At 53.1% G+C, this 13,017-nt stretch overlaps 5 protein-coding genes across 5 annotated transcripts; 1 reads left to right on the top strand and 4 right to left on the bottom strand.

Annotated features, from left to right (window-relative positions):
• Positions 1-57: 57 nt before the first annotated feature.
• On the bottom strand, positions 58-1,517 carry ERG13 (3-hydroxy-3-methylglutaryl coenzyme A synthase; the record flags this gene model as incomplete). The annotated part of the gene is made up of 2 exons (XM_064835668.1): positions 58-1,377; positions 1,458-1,517. 2 exons carry the CDS (start codon positions 1,515-1,517, stop codon positions 58-60), a joined length of 1,380 nt encoding a protein of 459 aa, XP_064696718.1.
• Positions 1,518-2,973: 1,456 nt separating this feature from the next.
• On the bottom strand, positions 2,974-5,214 carry LTS14_002964 (uncharacterized protein; the record flags this gene model as incomplete). Its single annotated transcript, XM_064835669.1, has 3 exons — positions 2,974-4,134; positions 4,285-4,303; positions 4,523-5,214. The coding sequence occupies 3 exons, from the start codon at positions 5,212-5,214 to the stop codon at positions 2,974-2,976; spliced, it is 1,872 nt and encodes a 623-aa protein (XP_064696719.1).
• A 944-nt stretch (positions 5,215-6,158) lies between these two features.
• TFG1 (transcription factor IIF subunit tfg1) lies at positions 6,159-8,321 on the bottom strand (the record flags this gene model as incomplete). Its single annotated transcript, XM_064835670.1, has 2 exons — positions 6,159-6,646; positions 6,698-8,321. 2 exons carry the CDS (start codon positions 8,319-8,321, stop codon positions 6,159-6,161), a joined length of 2,112 nt encoding a protein of 703 aa, XP_064696720.1.
• A 540-nt stretch (positions 8,322-8,861) lies between these two features.
• On the top strand, positions 8,862-11,324 carry LTS14_002966 (uncharacterized protein; the record flags this gene model as incomplete). Its single annotated transcript, XM_064835671.1, has 1 exon — positions 8,862-11,324. The coding sequence occupies one exon, from the start codon at positions 8,862-8,864 to the stop codon at positions 11,322-11,324; it is 2,463 nt and encodes an 820-aa protein (XP_064696721.1).
• Positions 11,325-11,566: 242 nt separating this feature from the next.
• Positions 11,567-12,824, bottom strand: HGH1 (the record flags this gene model as incomplete). The annotated part of the gene is made up of 4 exons (XM_064835672.1): positions 11,567-12,364; positions 12,434-12,651; positions 12,709-12,754; positions 12,804-12,824. 4 exons carry the CDS (start codon positions 12,822-12,824, stop codon positions 11,567-11,569), a joined length of 1,083 nt encoding a protein of 360 aa, XP_064696722.1.
• Positions 12,825-13,017: the final 193 nt, after the last annotated feature.

Consider the following 13,017-nt stretch of genomic DNA (forward strand, 5'->3'; position numbering starts at 1 on the left):
AAAGCTTCCAAATGGATTTGTCCGTCGGGTGGTCATGCCTCTACTAACATGCCACGTCTACTGCTTGATCTCGTACGATCTCCTGAACATATCGTCCACATTCGTCAAGTAATACGTGCCGGGGAAGATAGTCTCCGGCTTACCCTCGGGCTTGTAGTTGTTCTTCAGATGTGCTCGTTCCCTCAGGTTACACATCTCGTCGTAGACCTCGGGCGCCACTGTTCGCCTGCTTTCCAATCGTGTCTTCAAATCGATCTTGGACTTCATCTCATCCGTGCTGCCATTGACCTTGAGCGAGAACATGGACGAAGCAAGACCAGAACCGTAAGAGAAGATTCCGACACGCTTGCCTTGCAGATCTTCGGAAGAGATGTTGCTGATTAATGAAATGAGGGAGGAGTAGACGGAGGCGCAGTACATGTTGCCGCACATAGTTGGGACTTCGATTCCGGGCTGCACGCGCTGGGCGAAGCGCTTCTTTGAGAGGCCCACGAAGGTCTTTTCGACAGTCTTGTCGGTGATCGATTGGTCGTAGGTAATGTCCTTGATCTCGGCGGGTACGTCCTTGAAGAGTTCGTTCGAGGGATCGTTCAGATAGTCGTTATAAAGCAAACGGCCGTAACTCTTCGAGACGAGTTTGCATGTGGGTGCGTGGAAGCACATGTAGTCGAATCGATCGAGGGGTGTCTCGGGTTCGGCATGCACACCGTTGGCATGACCATTGGTCTGCGACTTCAGCTTCATCTCTCGCGCGTTGTACGCCTTGTAGCAAGCATCAACAGCCTCGGAGTAGCACTTGATGGAGAAGTGACCATCAACGATCGGGTACTCGCTCGTCAAATCCGCCTTGTAGAAGTCGTAGGCGTGGGTAATGTAGCTTCCGCGAAGACCTGGCTCGAAGACCAATGGTGCGTCGGGGCCGAGAAGCATAGCAACGCATCCAGCACCACCAGTCGGTCGTGCTGCGCCCTTCTTGTATAGAGCAATGTCGCCAGCGACCACAATAGCGTTCCTCCCGTCCCATGCAGAAGACTCAAACCAGTTCAGTGTGTTGAAGAGAGCGTTCGTGCCGCCGTAGCAGGCATTGACGGTATCCACACCCTCTACGTTGAAGTTGCCCGACTTCTCAAACAATTGCATCAACACGCTCTTCACGCTCTTCGACTTATCCAGGAGCGTCTCAGTGCCCACCTCCAAGCGACCGATCGACGCAGGGTCGACGTTATACTTCTTGAGCAGCGAGGAGACGGTCGTCAGAGTGAGGGAGTAAATGTCTTCCCGGTCGTCGCAGAAGGACATTTTGGTTTGGCCGAGACCAATGGTGTATTTGCCCGCGCTGACTCCGTCAAACTTCTCGAGCTCTGTTTGGTCGACGCACTGTTGGACGGGACATTTTGATCAGTACTTTACTTCACTTTAAGGTACTTTTCGATCTTGTCAGAGGGCTACCGGCTTACTTGGCTTGGGAAGTAGAGCTCCATGCCCTTGATTCCGACATTTTGAGGTCGGCCGTCCATGTTGTGTGGTTTGTGATGTGGCTACTGGTGTGTAGCGAGGGTTGTGCGAGGTCGCGTGCGACTTGAGTGCTCCAATATGTTTTGCGTTGAAAGCAGGACAATGATAGAATTTAATGTGGAGTGAGGTATAAAGTTCTCGTCTCTTTCCCTTATAGTGGCAGGACTACGGCGGGCGACGATGTAGATTATGTCGTGTCGGTGTGTGGTGAGTGCGTTGTTGTAGCGGTTTTGGCAAGGTATTCGGTGGGTGGAGGGAAGAATATACTGTTTCTCCTCTGCCGTCATATCAGAGCGGCGTTCCTTTACAAAATCTGCCCACTTTTGCCCTGCTTCTCGTTCCTGAAGCTAAACCGAAAGCATTTTGCCTATTTGGGTTAGCATGGTAAAAGCCGGGCGTTGTCTCAACGCTCCTGCAAGACGATGGTTCGATGTTGGGCTATCGTCGACTGACTTCACCGCCACCTCTTCAACCAGTTTCCGAATGATCCGAAGAAATACGTCGTACGATTCGAGGACCATCACGTGCATGCGTGCAGAGAGCAGAACCATGTTCGACCAAGATACAACCCTGATCTTGCGACCGTTCACGCTTGAGACTCGTATGCTGTGCGTCGTGGTCTTGTGCTCAATTGAGACGGCAGATTCGCGGCGGCGCGAGCACCGAATACGTTGTGCTGATACCGTGAGTGACCCACCACCAGGGCGTGAGGTCGGCAATGGCTTGGCGTCGTATACTGCAGTTCAACAATCGCCGCTTGCTGTTGGAGAAGGGCAGATGTTGGTGGTCAGATCAGCCATGTTACCGTCCTTGTCTCAGGGGAGGATGTGCAAGACTGTCGATATACAAAGATTTGTGATAGAGGAGACATCTAATTACTGCCGTCACTCCCATATGCCTCTCCTTATAGACGTAAGGTCACCGCGATACTCTTGGTATGGTAACCCCTGAACACATGATGCAATATCATGTAGAAGTCGGAGCTCTATAATCCACATTATGCAAAATGTTGATGGCACTCAACGCAGCTATAGCCGCAACGGTGACCACAAGTGGCGCGCATATTCGATGGAACATAGGACAATTCTACCTGCTAGACATGCACCACCTGCGACAACTTGTTCGCCTCGCTATGAATTCGGTGCGATATAGGTGTTCCCTCGAGATATGAGATTGCGTTCATTACTGGAAAGTAAGTATACCATGCTGTGCTTGTAATCTCTTCAGTTCACAGCCACTCATGAGACTGCCTGCGATAACCTAACTTTCTCATCGCCAATGTTGTGCCTGATAACCATACTCGACCACAAAGTCTTGGAATCTAATTACATCCTGAATTCGAGGACAGAAAACACGTCGCCCCAGGCCCTGGCCTCTCGATCTCGGATTCTCCAACAGGCTCTTGACCATCGAAATCCTCCAAGGTGTCGCCACTTCACATACTGCACCATCATTACCCTAGATCATACCGGAAAGTACGACAAAGATCTCCTCCGCCATCTTCTGCATCACCTCTCGAATTTCCTCCGGGCATCTCGCGAATTTGTCCGGGTGAAAGCGGTTACGCATAGCCTTGATGTTTTTCACGCCAGAGAAGACCTTCTTGATATTGCATGAGCAGGCCTCGAGTTTGCGATCTGCAGCCGATGTTCTGCATGCAAGCTCCTCGCATGATTCGGAAGGCGGCTCCGGGAAGGCCTTCAAAGTACTGCGATCAGTGGGCATGGCCTCGAAAACGGCAAAGAAGGCGACGATGTTTTGTCTGGTGATGATCGCGATAAGCTTCGTCGGAGGTCTCGCCGAGGGCGAGAGCTTGGAACATGCATCCTCAAGTCTGGCTTTCTCCTGGCGAAACCAATCACGGGGCCAGTCGCCCTTCTCCCGTGCTCTTCTCTGCTGTTCTTGGCGTAGCTTCTCCTCGCGAGCTCTAGCATCACGCTCCGAGGCTTCACTCTGCCTGGCCTCTTGCTGCCTGGCCTCACGCTCTTTGGCCTGACGCTGTTTAGCTTCATACGCCTTCGCCTGACGTTCCCTTTCCGCGGGTATCCTCGCCCGCTGCTGGGCCAACTGATCCTCAGCTTCCTGACGCTCGCGCATCTTACGTCCCTGCGCTTCGACCCATCTACGGAACTTCTTCTCTTCCTCGCGGTGCTTTTCAGCCGCTTCTGCGGCGACTCGGTCACGTTCCTTGGCTTCTTCAGTAGAACGTTGCCATCGTTGATACTCTTCGAGGACCGAGTTCGCATGGAACAGCCTCCCCTTGATGGCATCAAGATTCATCCTGGCGTTTCTAAGCTCCTCGCTGGCTTTCTCACTTGCGTCTTCAGCTTCCGAGACACTTAGGTGTAGACTGAGCATGCTTTGAAATAATTCATCGAGGGGTGTACTCCTTGAGTTGGGGGCACTTCGAATGCCTAATCCTGCTTCCTCGTCCTGTCGCTGCTTGGACAGTTTTTCTTTCAGCCGTTCGCATCGCTTTTGTTCTGCGCGTGCTTCATCGACATCACCCTGTGCCGTGGCGAATGCTGTCTTGAGATCGTCGGCGTTGCGAGTCAAACGGTCCAGGTAGGCGGTGCTTGCATAGGGCGGCATGGCTTCTGTAAAGTTTGCGACGATATCCTATACATAAACGATGTTGAATGAATGAATTAGGTAAGGCCACCTCGAAGGAAGAGTAAACTAGCCCTGACGATTTGTAGGGAAGGTCCTCCATGATGTGATTGTTCCGAAAATGTTCGATCGTGTCTCAAGGCTCGAGTAGTGACGTACAACAGGCAGGCCTTCATTGCTGTGAAAGAATCAGCACAAACGGAATTGGGTTACATCTTGGAAAGACTGGATTAGATGAGATGAGAACAAGAGGAAGTGAAACATTGAATTACTATTGTCGCGGACTTTCACCGCGTGATCGACCAGCGACCATCACTCAGGACTTCTACTTCAATGTCTGTTAGCGCCAGGCTGGCAAGCACCCGTAAACAAGCCCTCAAGAATATCATGAACATACCTTGCCTGTGCCCTGAGCGCGCCGGGAAAGAGATCAGGGTCCCACCTCAGCCGTTCAGTCTTCAACGAGATAGTCTCCTCCTTCGATCGCGTACCGCCCAAGAAAGCGGCTCGAACAGCGCAATCGCAGGCCTGGATCAGTCGATCATCGGAAGTCTTCTGTCTCCATCTAGGACGGCTTCGACAGCTCAGCGAATGTTTGGTGCCTTCCGGATGTGGAGGAGGTGCGGGAAAGGAGTTCATGTTGTCGTAGTCGTCGAAGGCAGCATTGACTTGCGCACGCCAGAGCTGGATGGGACCCTTCGTGTCACTAGCAGTAGTATTTGGCTCAAAGTGCCGCAGTCTGCCTTGACTGAGACGATAGTTGTCCAAGTCTTGTCTAGCCTCAGCTTCGGTCGCGCATGCTAGCTTGTACTGTTTCTCCCGAGCATGCAGGATGTCCTTCGCAATATATGCAGCTTTCATGAGCTGTTCGACTGAAAGATTAGCATCCTTGCGACACAGCTCAGTGAGACTTGAGGCTTTCCGTCTGTTGGTTGGGGTATCATGACCCAACTGCCCTCTTCGTGCTACCGCCTCGTAGGCAGAGTTGTATCTTTTGAGTACTTCTTGCCGGGCTGTAACGCACTGTTGGTGCACGACTTTCCTGTTCGTCTCTGCTTGCATCAGAGCTGCAATGAAGGGGTCTGACATCATGAGATGGACCGCCAGCGGTCTCAAGTCGAGATGTAGCACAGTGTCCTGGAGCCTTGGTGAGTAGGTCCGTACGATCAACGTACGGCAGTGTTGAAATCCACTTGGCTGGGCAGCGAATTCGAGACTCGGGCTCAAATTTTCGGATCTTTATCTGATCACATTGATCAATGCTATTGTGTCTGGTCAAAAGCACAGATGGATGGCTTTGTTCAGGTCTGGGTCCATAGTGGAACAAAGAATCGCAGGTAAGCCTATGGACACTTGCCCAGGCCATGGACGTGAGCGGAGTCCTTTGTGATAGTCTTGTGTGGTAGACAGCGCAGTGCTAGATGTAGCTTCTCAAATCGGCTGGACCTCTGCAGCATTTCAACGAGCTTCTCAAAAGGCCAGAAGCCTGATGTGAAAGATAGGTTGATGCTATAGACCACAGTCACTATCTGGTAGTGAACGATGAGTAGTCTAGGGTGTGAATCTTCCACTAGAAGCGTAGCCAAAGAGGCGCGCGACTCTCTATAACGCTACCATCTTCCACTGGCGGTACTGGGGGGACCAATACCACCCAACTTGATCACTGCAGAGCACAAGGATAGCTGTTCCCTGTACCGTAGTCATCAGATATTACCTCGGCGGTCCGCAACAATGACCGTAGCCAAAAGTCCAACAAGACAAAACACCACGCCTTCTTCCTGGAGTCATGGCGGAGCTAGTGACATCCGCGGGAATCATGGCTTGCGAAAGACCACATCAAGTATATTGTCGTAATTGACGTTCGCTCGTAATAGATGGAGGAATTCTTGGCGTCGATCTATAGGAACGCGGTCGTAGAATTCGTACATGTCCTCGAACTTCACACCACTGAATCGAGGTATGGCATCTCTGATTTCTGTCCTGGTCGGGAATCGACGTAAGAGTGGTGGAAGCGCGAGATTAGCAGGGCCCATCTAGTTCCCTGCGGTCGCGGAAACAGATGCGGCCAGAGTGGATGCCGATCCATCATCACCAGCAGCTCGAGCAGCAGCAGCTCGAGCAGCGGCCATCTCCTCCTCCGTCTTAGGCACGATCTTGCCCTTGACACCCGGTGCCGCCCTACCCACTTCCTTGACCATGGCAATGAAGTCCGCGGTTCTCTTCGCCACCCGGGCGCGGAAAGCCTGAACCAGTTCGCCGAGAGCAATACCCTCGGGTGGGATAGCTGCCTGTATCTCATCCACAGTTGGGAATGGTAGGTTGGGCTGAATGGGTCGAGCGGGGCTTTGTGCTCGACTGCCCGTTGGTGAAGCGGCGCGAGAGCCGTTTGGTGTACCACCCGTCCGTGGAGAGCCGGGTACACTGTTTTTGAGGCGGAGCTTCGTGCCTGTGCGGCCGGCGCGGGAGGTGTCAGTCTCGCTGCCGGAGCCATAGCCAGATGGAATACGTTTGGCTGCGTCAGCTGCAACGATGTCAGTATCCACCAGTTCAAGAATGCCATGCCTCTGCTTACGTGAAAGTTGTCGAGCTCCATTCGGCACTGCACCACCAGCGCCGTTCAGCTTCGCCTTCTTTCTGCTCGACTCATTGCCACTAGCATCGGAAGCGTCCGCTTCACGCTTCATCGATTTCTTCTCCAACCTGCCGGTAGGTGTATTGGTACCCTTGGTCGAATCTCCAGATTTGTCGCCATTAGCTTGGCCAGTTAGCTCGGCCTCACGCTTCTTTTGCTCCTCAGCCTCCCTCTCGCGCTCCTCCTCCGAGTCCTCTGATTCACTTGAGTCACGATACCTGTTACCATCATCATCGGAGTCGTACTCGAATCGAGACTCCTTGCGCTTTAGCTGCTTGCGCATCTTCTTCTGCCGCTTGCGCTCGTCCTCATTGGCATTTTCCTGATTCTTCTCTTCATTAACCCAATCGTCCTCATCCGCTCGCTTGACGTCAGCGTCCGGCAGACCAGCAGTACGCATCTCGTCGCGCACACGCTTCTCCGTATCTTTTGCTTCGTCATCATTCGCATCGCCCCAGATAAAGCCTTCGTCATCGTCCTGGAACTCATCATTGAATTCGAAGTCGATCTCATCCACATCAGCACGATACTCTTCATTCTTGATGAACGACGGGGCGTCATCGTCACCGGCGTCAAACTTCTTGACCGAACGATGCTGAGCAAGTTGTTCCATCTTTGCGGACATGGCCATCTGCCTAGCGATAGCCTCAACCTCCTTCGGATCTTTGCCCTGGAGCCATCTTGGTGCAGGGTGTTTCTTGTCGTCCATCATCTTGATAATCGTGGCATCATCGAACGCTTTCACCCGATCCACACGAGCCATGCGATACCACTTCTCAACTGGCACCATGTTGAAGGTCCCTATGCTACTGACCTCGAGCATCACATGTTTCCTGCTGAGAGGTTCCTCGTAGGTGGCAGAGAATTTGTTCTTGTAGTCAAAGTCCTCCATGTGCCACGGTCGAGCCTCTTCGTATCGCAGCTGCGACCTTGCTTGGTTCTTTGGGTTGTTCTCATCCCAGTAGACATCCTCGACCTTCTTCTGCGGCTTCTTCTTTTGTGTCTTCTTGCCTGCGGTCTCTGCCGACGGAGCTATCAGCGCCTGATTCGCCTCGCGCTCTTTCTGCCGCTCAGCACGCTTGATGTCTCGCGCCTCGCGCTCCTTGTCGTCCACGCCTGAGGCGGCATCTGACTGTTCTGCTGCCTCCGGCTTGTCTTGTGGTCGGCGCCTGTAGAGTCGCACCGGTCGGGTGAATTCTCGCTCGTCGAATGGGTCGATTTGAATAAGATTGCCTTTGTCATCAAGTTTGCTCTGCATGCGGAAACCGTGGTAGTGGAGCCCGCGCATCAAGGCCGACTTGGAGACTGTGATGGGATATTCGGAGTAGGTGCTGGGATCATCTTCTTTGGCGACAGGTGCTGCAGTATGTGCGCCATTTGTGACTGGTGCAGAAGCATGCGGTCGAGCACTATTCACCGGCACCTGACCGGAACCTACGTACGCCTGCGCCGGTCTCTTCACCTGAGGCTTCTTCTTGGGGTTGAAGATGCTCACAGGTGCCTTCTTGCGGACCATCGGCTGAGGAGTGGCATTTGGCGGCGGGGCTGTAGGTCGGTAGGCCATTCTCGCAGAGTAGGGCGCGGCTGTGTGTATATGGTGAGCGTGACGCACGAGCAGGCCAGTCGCTGTATGCTACAGTCAGTAGCTGCAATGCCGGACTTCGCGGTCCAGAAGGTAGCGGGAGAGGCGTGTGACATGGGCTGTACTGAAAAGGATATCACATGCGATCGGTGCGAAGATACTGGTGAGAATCTGAAAGAAGTTGTATGTCTCGCTTTGACTCGAAGTATGTTTGCGAGATATGCCTTGCATTAACCGTGATTGAGCTTAACTACTATGGTAGCAGCTCGTGCGCGCGTGCCTGCGGGATCTGGAGCGAGCTGCTAGCGTCGGACACAGCCGCAGCTAGAGAATCGGCTCGCTATTGACCGCGACCACGCCATGTAAACACGAATCTCATCGCGGACGCATAGTGATGGATACTAATCGATAGAGGCCTTTAAATCGCTGCCTGCTGCTGCTGCCCGCTCCGCCACCTCGATCAATGACCTTAGCTTGTAATTCATATACTAACGAGAGGGTGATCAGGGATAGCATCGAGTCATGGATCGAGCATTCGAAGACGACATAAGACAGAAGCTTCAGCTTAGTCAAGGGCATGGTAATGGCCAGACCACCGAGGGCTCTGCTGGGCCAGTGAGACAGAACCAGAGCCAGTCGACCCAGCAGCCACAATTGCCACCTGGCAGACAGCAGTACTCAACCCATCCGCAATCCCATGCTCGCACTGCACGACCGCCACGCCAGCAGGCACAAAGTCACACTCCTCAGTCCACTGCACAACAACAACAGCGACATGCGAATCATCGACCAAGTCAGCAGCAACGCCGTATGCAAACTCAAGGACCGCAGGTGACCACAGGCCAAAACTTATCACAGTCTCGTGCCGTGGCCTCAGCACAGCAAAACACTCCTCTTGATCCGAGCGAATTCCAGCGCGGAGGGCAAGTCGCAGGGTACTACCAACGCCCTCAAGGACCGCCTCGGCAATTGTACAATCCTAACAATGCGTCTCCCGCTCGTAGCTCACCGATGCCGATGCATCATGATGTGCGCAGCGCACAATCGCAACATCTGGAAAGCCTGGCCAATGTCGAGATCGCGAGAGTTGCGATGGTTGCCGCCGAACGTGATGAGAAAGAGGCTTTTCGAGAACGCCTGGAGTCGATCGTCCAGGAGGTGTGCAAGGCAGATCCCGAGCGGCTACCCATCGTCTCACTCCAAACTTTCGGCAGCTTTCGCTCTGGCTTTGCAAACGCAGGCTCGGACATGGATCTGGTAATAGTGCTGCCAGATGGCTCCCCAGCTAACGCAAGTCTGGGACTGCTCGAAGATGACTTGCCACGGGCATTAGAGAAAAAACTGCTTCAGCTCGGCTTCGGTGCACGACTGCTCACTCGCACGAGGGTACCCATCATCAAAATCTGCGAAAAGCCGGCCGAGAGTCTTCTGGACAAATTGAGGGAGGAGCGTGAGAAGTGGGACTATCTGGACCACGACAAGAAGTACCCGCATCTACACGAGTACGACGGAAATCAGCAAGCTGGTCCGAACGATATCAGCTCTGCCTTGGCTGGTGCCGACGGACCTGCGAGAACCAACGGTGCCAGTCCAAATGGAGCGGCGGGCATATTAGCGCCACCACAACCTGTGGATGGTGCCCTTTCCATCGATGCCAACGGCACGACCAATGGTGCAACAGCTCTAGCGGAGGCCGTCGAGCAGCTCTCTGTCGATGAGAGCAAATCCGGAAATGCCAACAAGTCAGAGGCGCTCGCGACAAAACCGAGGCGTGATAACAGACCTTTCACCCGCGAGCGTAAAGCTGGGCCACTGGACTTTTCAAAGTCGGGCGTAGGCATCCAGTGCGACATCAACTTCTTCAATCCACTCGGCCTCCACAACACGCAGCTACTCCGCTGCTACGCTTTCTGCGACCCTCGTGTGACACCAATGATCCTCTTCATCAAGCAGTGGGCCAAGAAGCGCAAGATCAACAGCTCATACTCTGGCACACTATCAAGTTACGGTTACGTCCTCATGGTGCTGCACTATCTTGTCAATGTGGCTCGGCCTGCGGTCTTGCCAAACCTTCAAGGCCCATGGCGACCATCTGCATCGTGTCAGCTTCCAGGAGCGACAAGAACAGAGTGCGATGGCTGGACCGTCGACTTCTGGCGTAACGAAGAAGAGATTGCAAGAGCACTAAAGGCCGGTCAGATGTCCACCAACAACGAGCCTCTCGGCTCCTTACTGAACGGCTTCTTCGACTATTTCTCGTCCATGGGTAATGGCCCTAAGTTCCACTGGATGCAGCAAGTGCTCTCCTTGCGCTCTCAAGGTGGTATACAGACGAAGGAGGAGAAGGGATGGGTCAAAGCTATCACAGAAGAAGGAGAAGGCAAGAAGGTGCAGCACAGGTATCTGTTTTGCATCGAGGATCCCTTCGAGCTGGCGCACAATGTCGCCCGCACCGTGACTCACCCTGGCATTGTCGCTATACGAGACGAGTTCAGGAGGGCAAAGAGGATACTGATGGACATTGGCTTTGGGCGTGAGGCAAATGATGGTGGACTCTTTGATGAGCTAGTCGAGGAAGTGCCGGAGGCTGTAAGTCTGGAGGTGCTAGAAGAATCCACCAACGGCGCCGTGCAGACTTTGATGCAGCGGCATGCTCTGCATACTGCTCAGCACGCCGCTCAGCAGAACCAACGGCAGGTTCAGAACAGAGGTGGCAATTCCCGCGGGCCACCGAATGGTCGACAGCAGGTCCAGGCCACCAAGACAATCGACATGGCAGACAACGATGCCTTCCCTACACTAGGTGGCGGCTGTGCGAAGGCCAAGTCGAAGCCAACGAGTCGCCAGAATGAAGCTAATACTAGTGAGATCTCTGGCGAGAAGGCGCAAGCACTGCTCGCTAAGATCAAGCAGGAGAAGGCTGGACGTCATGCTGAGGCTACTGCTACAGATGTGGCGGAGAGTGTATTGAGAGGACTTGACTGAGATGACTGAACACTGATATGGGGCACGGATAGCCTGTCAAAGGGTTCAATGAATATATGAGTCAATGCTAAAAGAATGGACATGAGCGGAGCATGGGTATGGCACTAGACTTGCATGGTACAGATGATTCGAGGCTGTGAAAATGTTGTTGCTTGGCTGTGCATGATATGCTCGGCGCACAACCGTACATTAGCTTCGCTCATGCAAGTAGTCCACAGAGGCGTACCACTCATAGTGAAGTCTTACAGCACCTCCACAATCTGATCATCCTCATCCTCCTCGACCTCTTGAATCTTCGGCACCTCCACCTCCTTGCCCGCTCCCTCTTCGTCTCTCATGAGTACCTGCACCAACCGATCACAACTCTCCCTCACGTCCTCATCCTCAACCTGTAAGTGCAGTTCTCTAACAATGGGATATACCTTCACCTTCCTCAAATGATCTCGACTCTCCCTTGCCGTAGTCAGGAGGAGTAGGGTATCGAGAAGTGTACAGATGATATCATTCTGCTTCTCCCTTTCTTTGTCTGGGTCGAGCAGTTGACATTCGTCTGGCATGCCTTCTGTGTCTTCGTCGCTGTACTCTTCTGAACCCATCAGGGGCAGGAGAATGTAAGGTAGGAGTCCTACACCAGTCTCGGTCTGGTCGAGTAGGAGTCGCGAATGTGATGAGACGCTGAAAGTGCAGTTCTTGATCGTGTTCGCCACACCTCGTCGCCGGATGGTGGATTTGTGTTCAGTGAAGACGATCAGTTTTGTCAGGGGCACGATGTCCTTGTCTTCCTTCCGGGATGCCAGGAAGTATTCCCGGCCAGAGTCTTCTTTGACGAGATCCGCGAAGAGATAGGAGAGGTAGTCGTACGTTGCATTCTTATTCGTCCCGGCTACGAAGCAATCGAGGAGCTGGTCGATTGCTATCGGTGATGTCGACAAGGCTTTGGGGACCTCTCGCTTCAGAGTCAACAGTTTTGTGATGTTGGAGGACTTGGCGAGGTTGGCGAGGAGCATGCAGGTCTCATCTGCGTTGGGCTCGTTTGCGTCCTGGACGACGGAATCAGCGACGATATCTTGATGATGTGGGTGATATGGCGAGCTGGGGGACTAACATACTGTCACCTTCTTGAGTAAGGCCTCCAGGAAGTCACCATCGTCGGCAAGGTTCTTGAGAATTTCTTGATCTTCGGACAGATTGACGAGCATCGTCAAGGCATTCTTCGCAATGGGCGCATAGTCTCGCACCAACAGCTTCAAGTCCTTGACCGGTTCCAGTTGATTTCTTTTGAACAGCGATGGTCGTGCTGTGGTGTAGCCGACCAGATTCTCAGCAGCTAGAAGAATGGATCAGAATCTGTTTTTGCATTATGGTATTGCCACCATCAACATACCTATCGTCCGGATTTCTGTGTTGCCATGATGAAGGAACTCGACGAGCTGTGACAGCATCAGCTTGAATCGACGTGAGTTGTCGATACTCTCCTACCTCTTCCAGCTCCGTTGGCATGATCGATCACAATATGATATGAATGTTTGTGCTTTGGAACTCGGATCGAAGGTCGTCGACAAGGATTTATTCGTGGGTCCAAGCTCAATCAAGTTCATCTCAAAGTCGATCGCGTTAATCGTACACGCTAGCGTCTCCAGCCACAGGCCTATGCTCCATGCTTGCCAGGACATGTACAAGGCACACGAGCTGC

This window comes from Recurvomyces mirabilis (assembly GCF_035927965.1).
Source record: "Recurvomyces mirabilis strain CCFEE 5264 chromosome Unknown scaffold_6, whole genome shotgun sequence".
NCBI lineage: Eukaryota > Fungi > Ascomycota > Dothideomycetes > Mycosphaerellales > Teratosphaeriaceae > Recurvomyces > Recurvomyces mirabilis.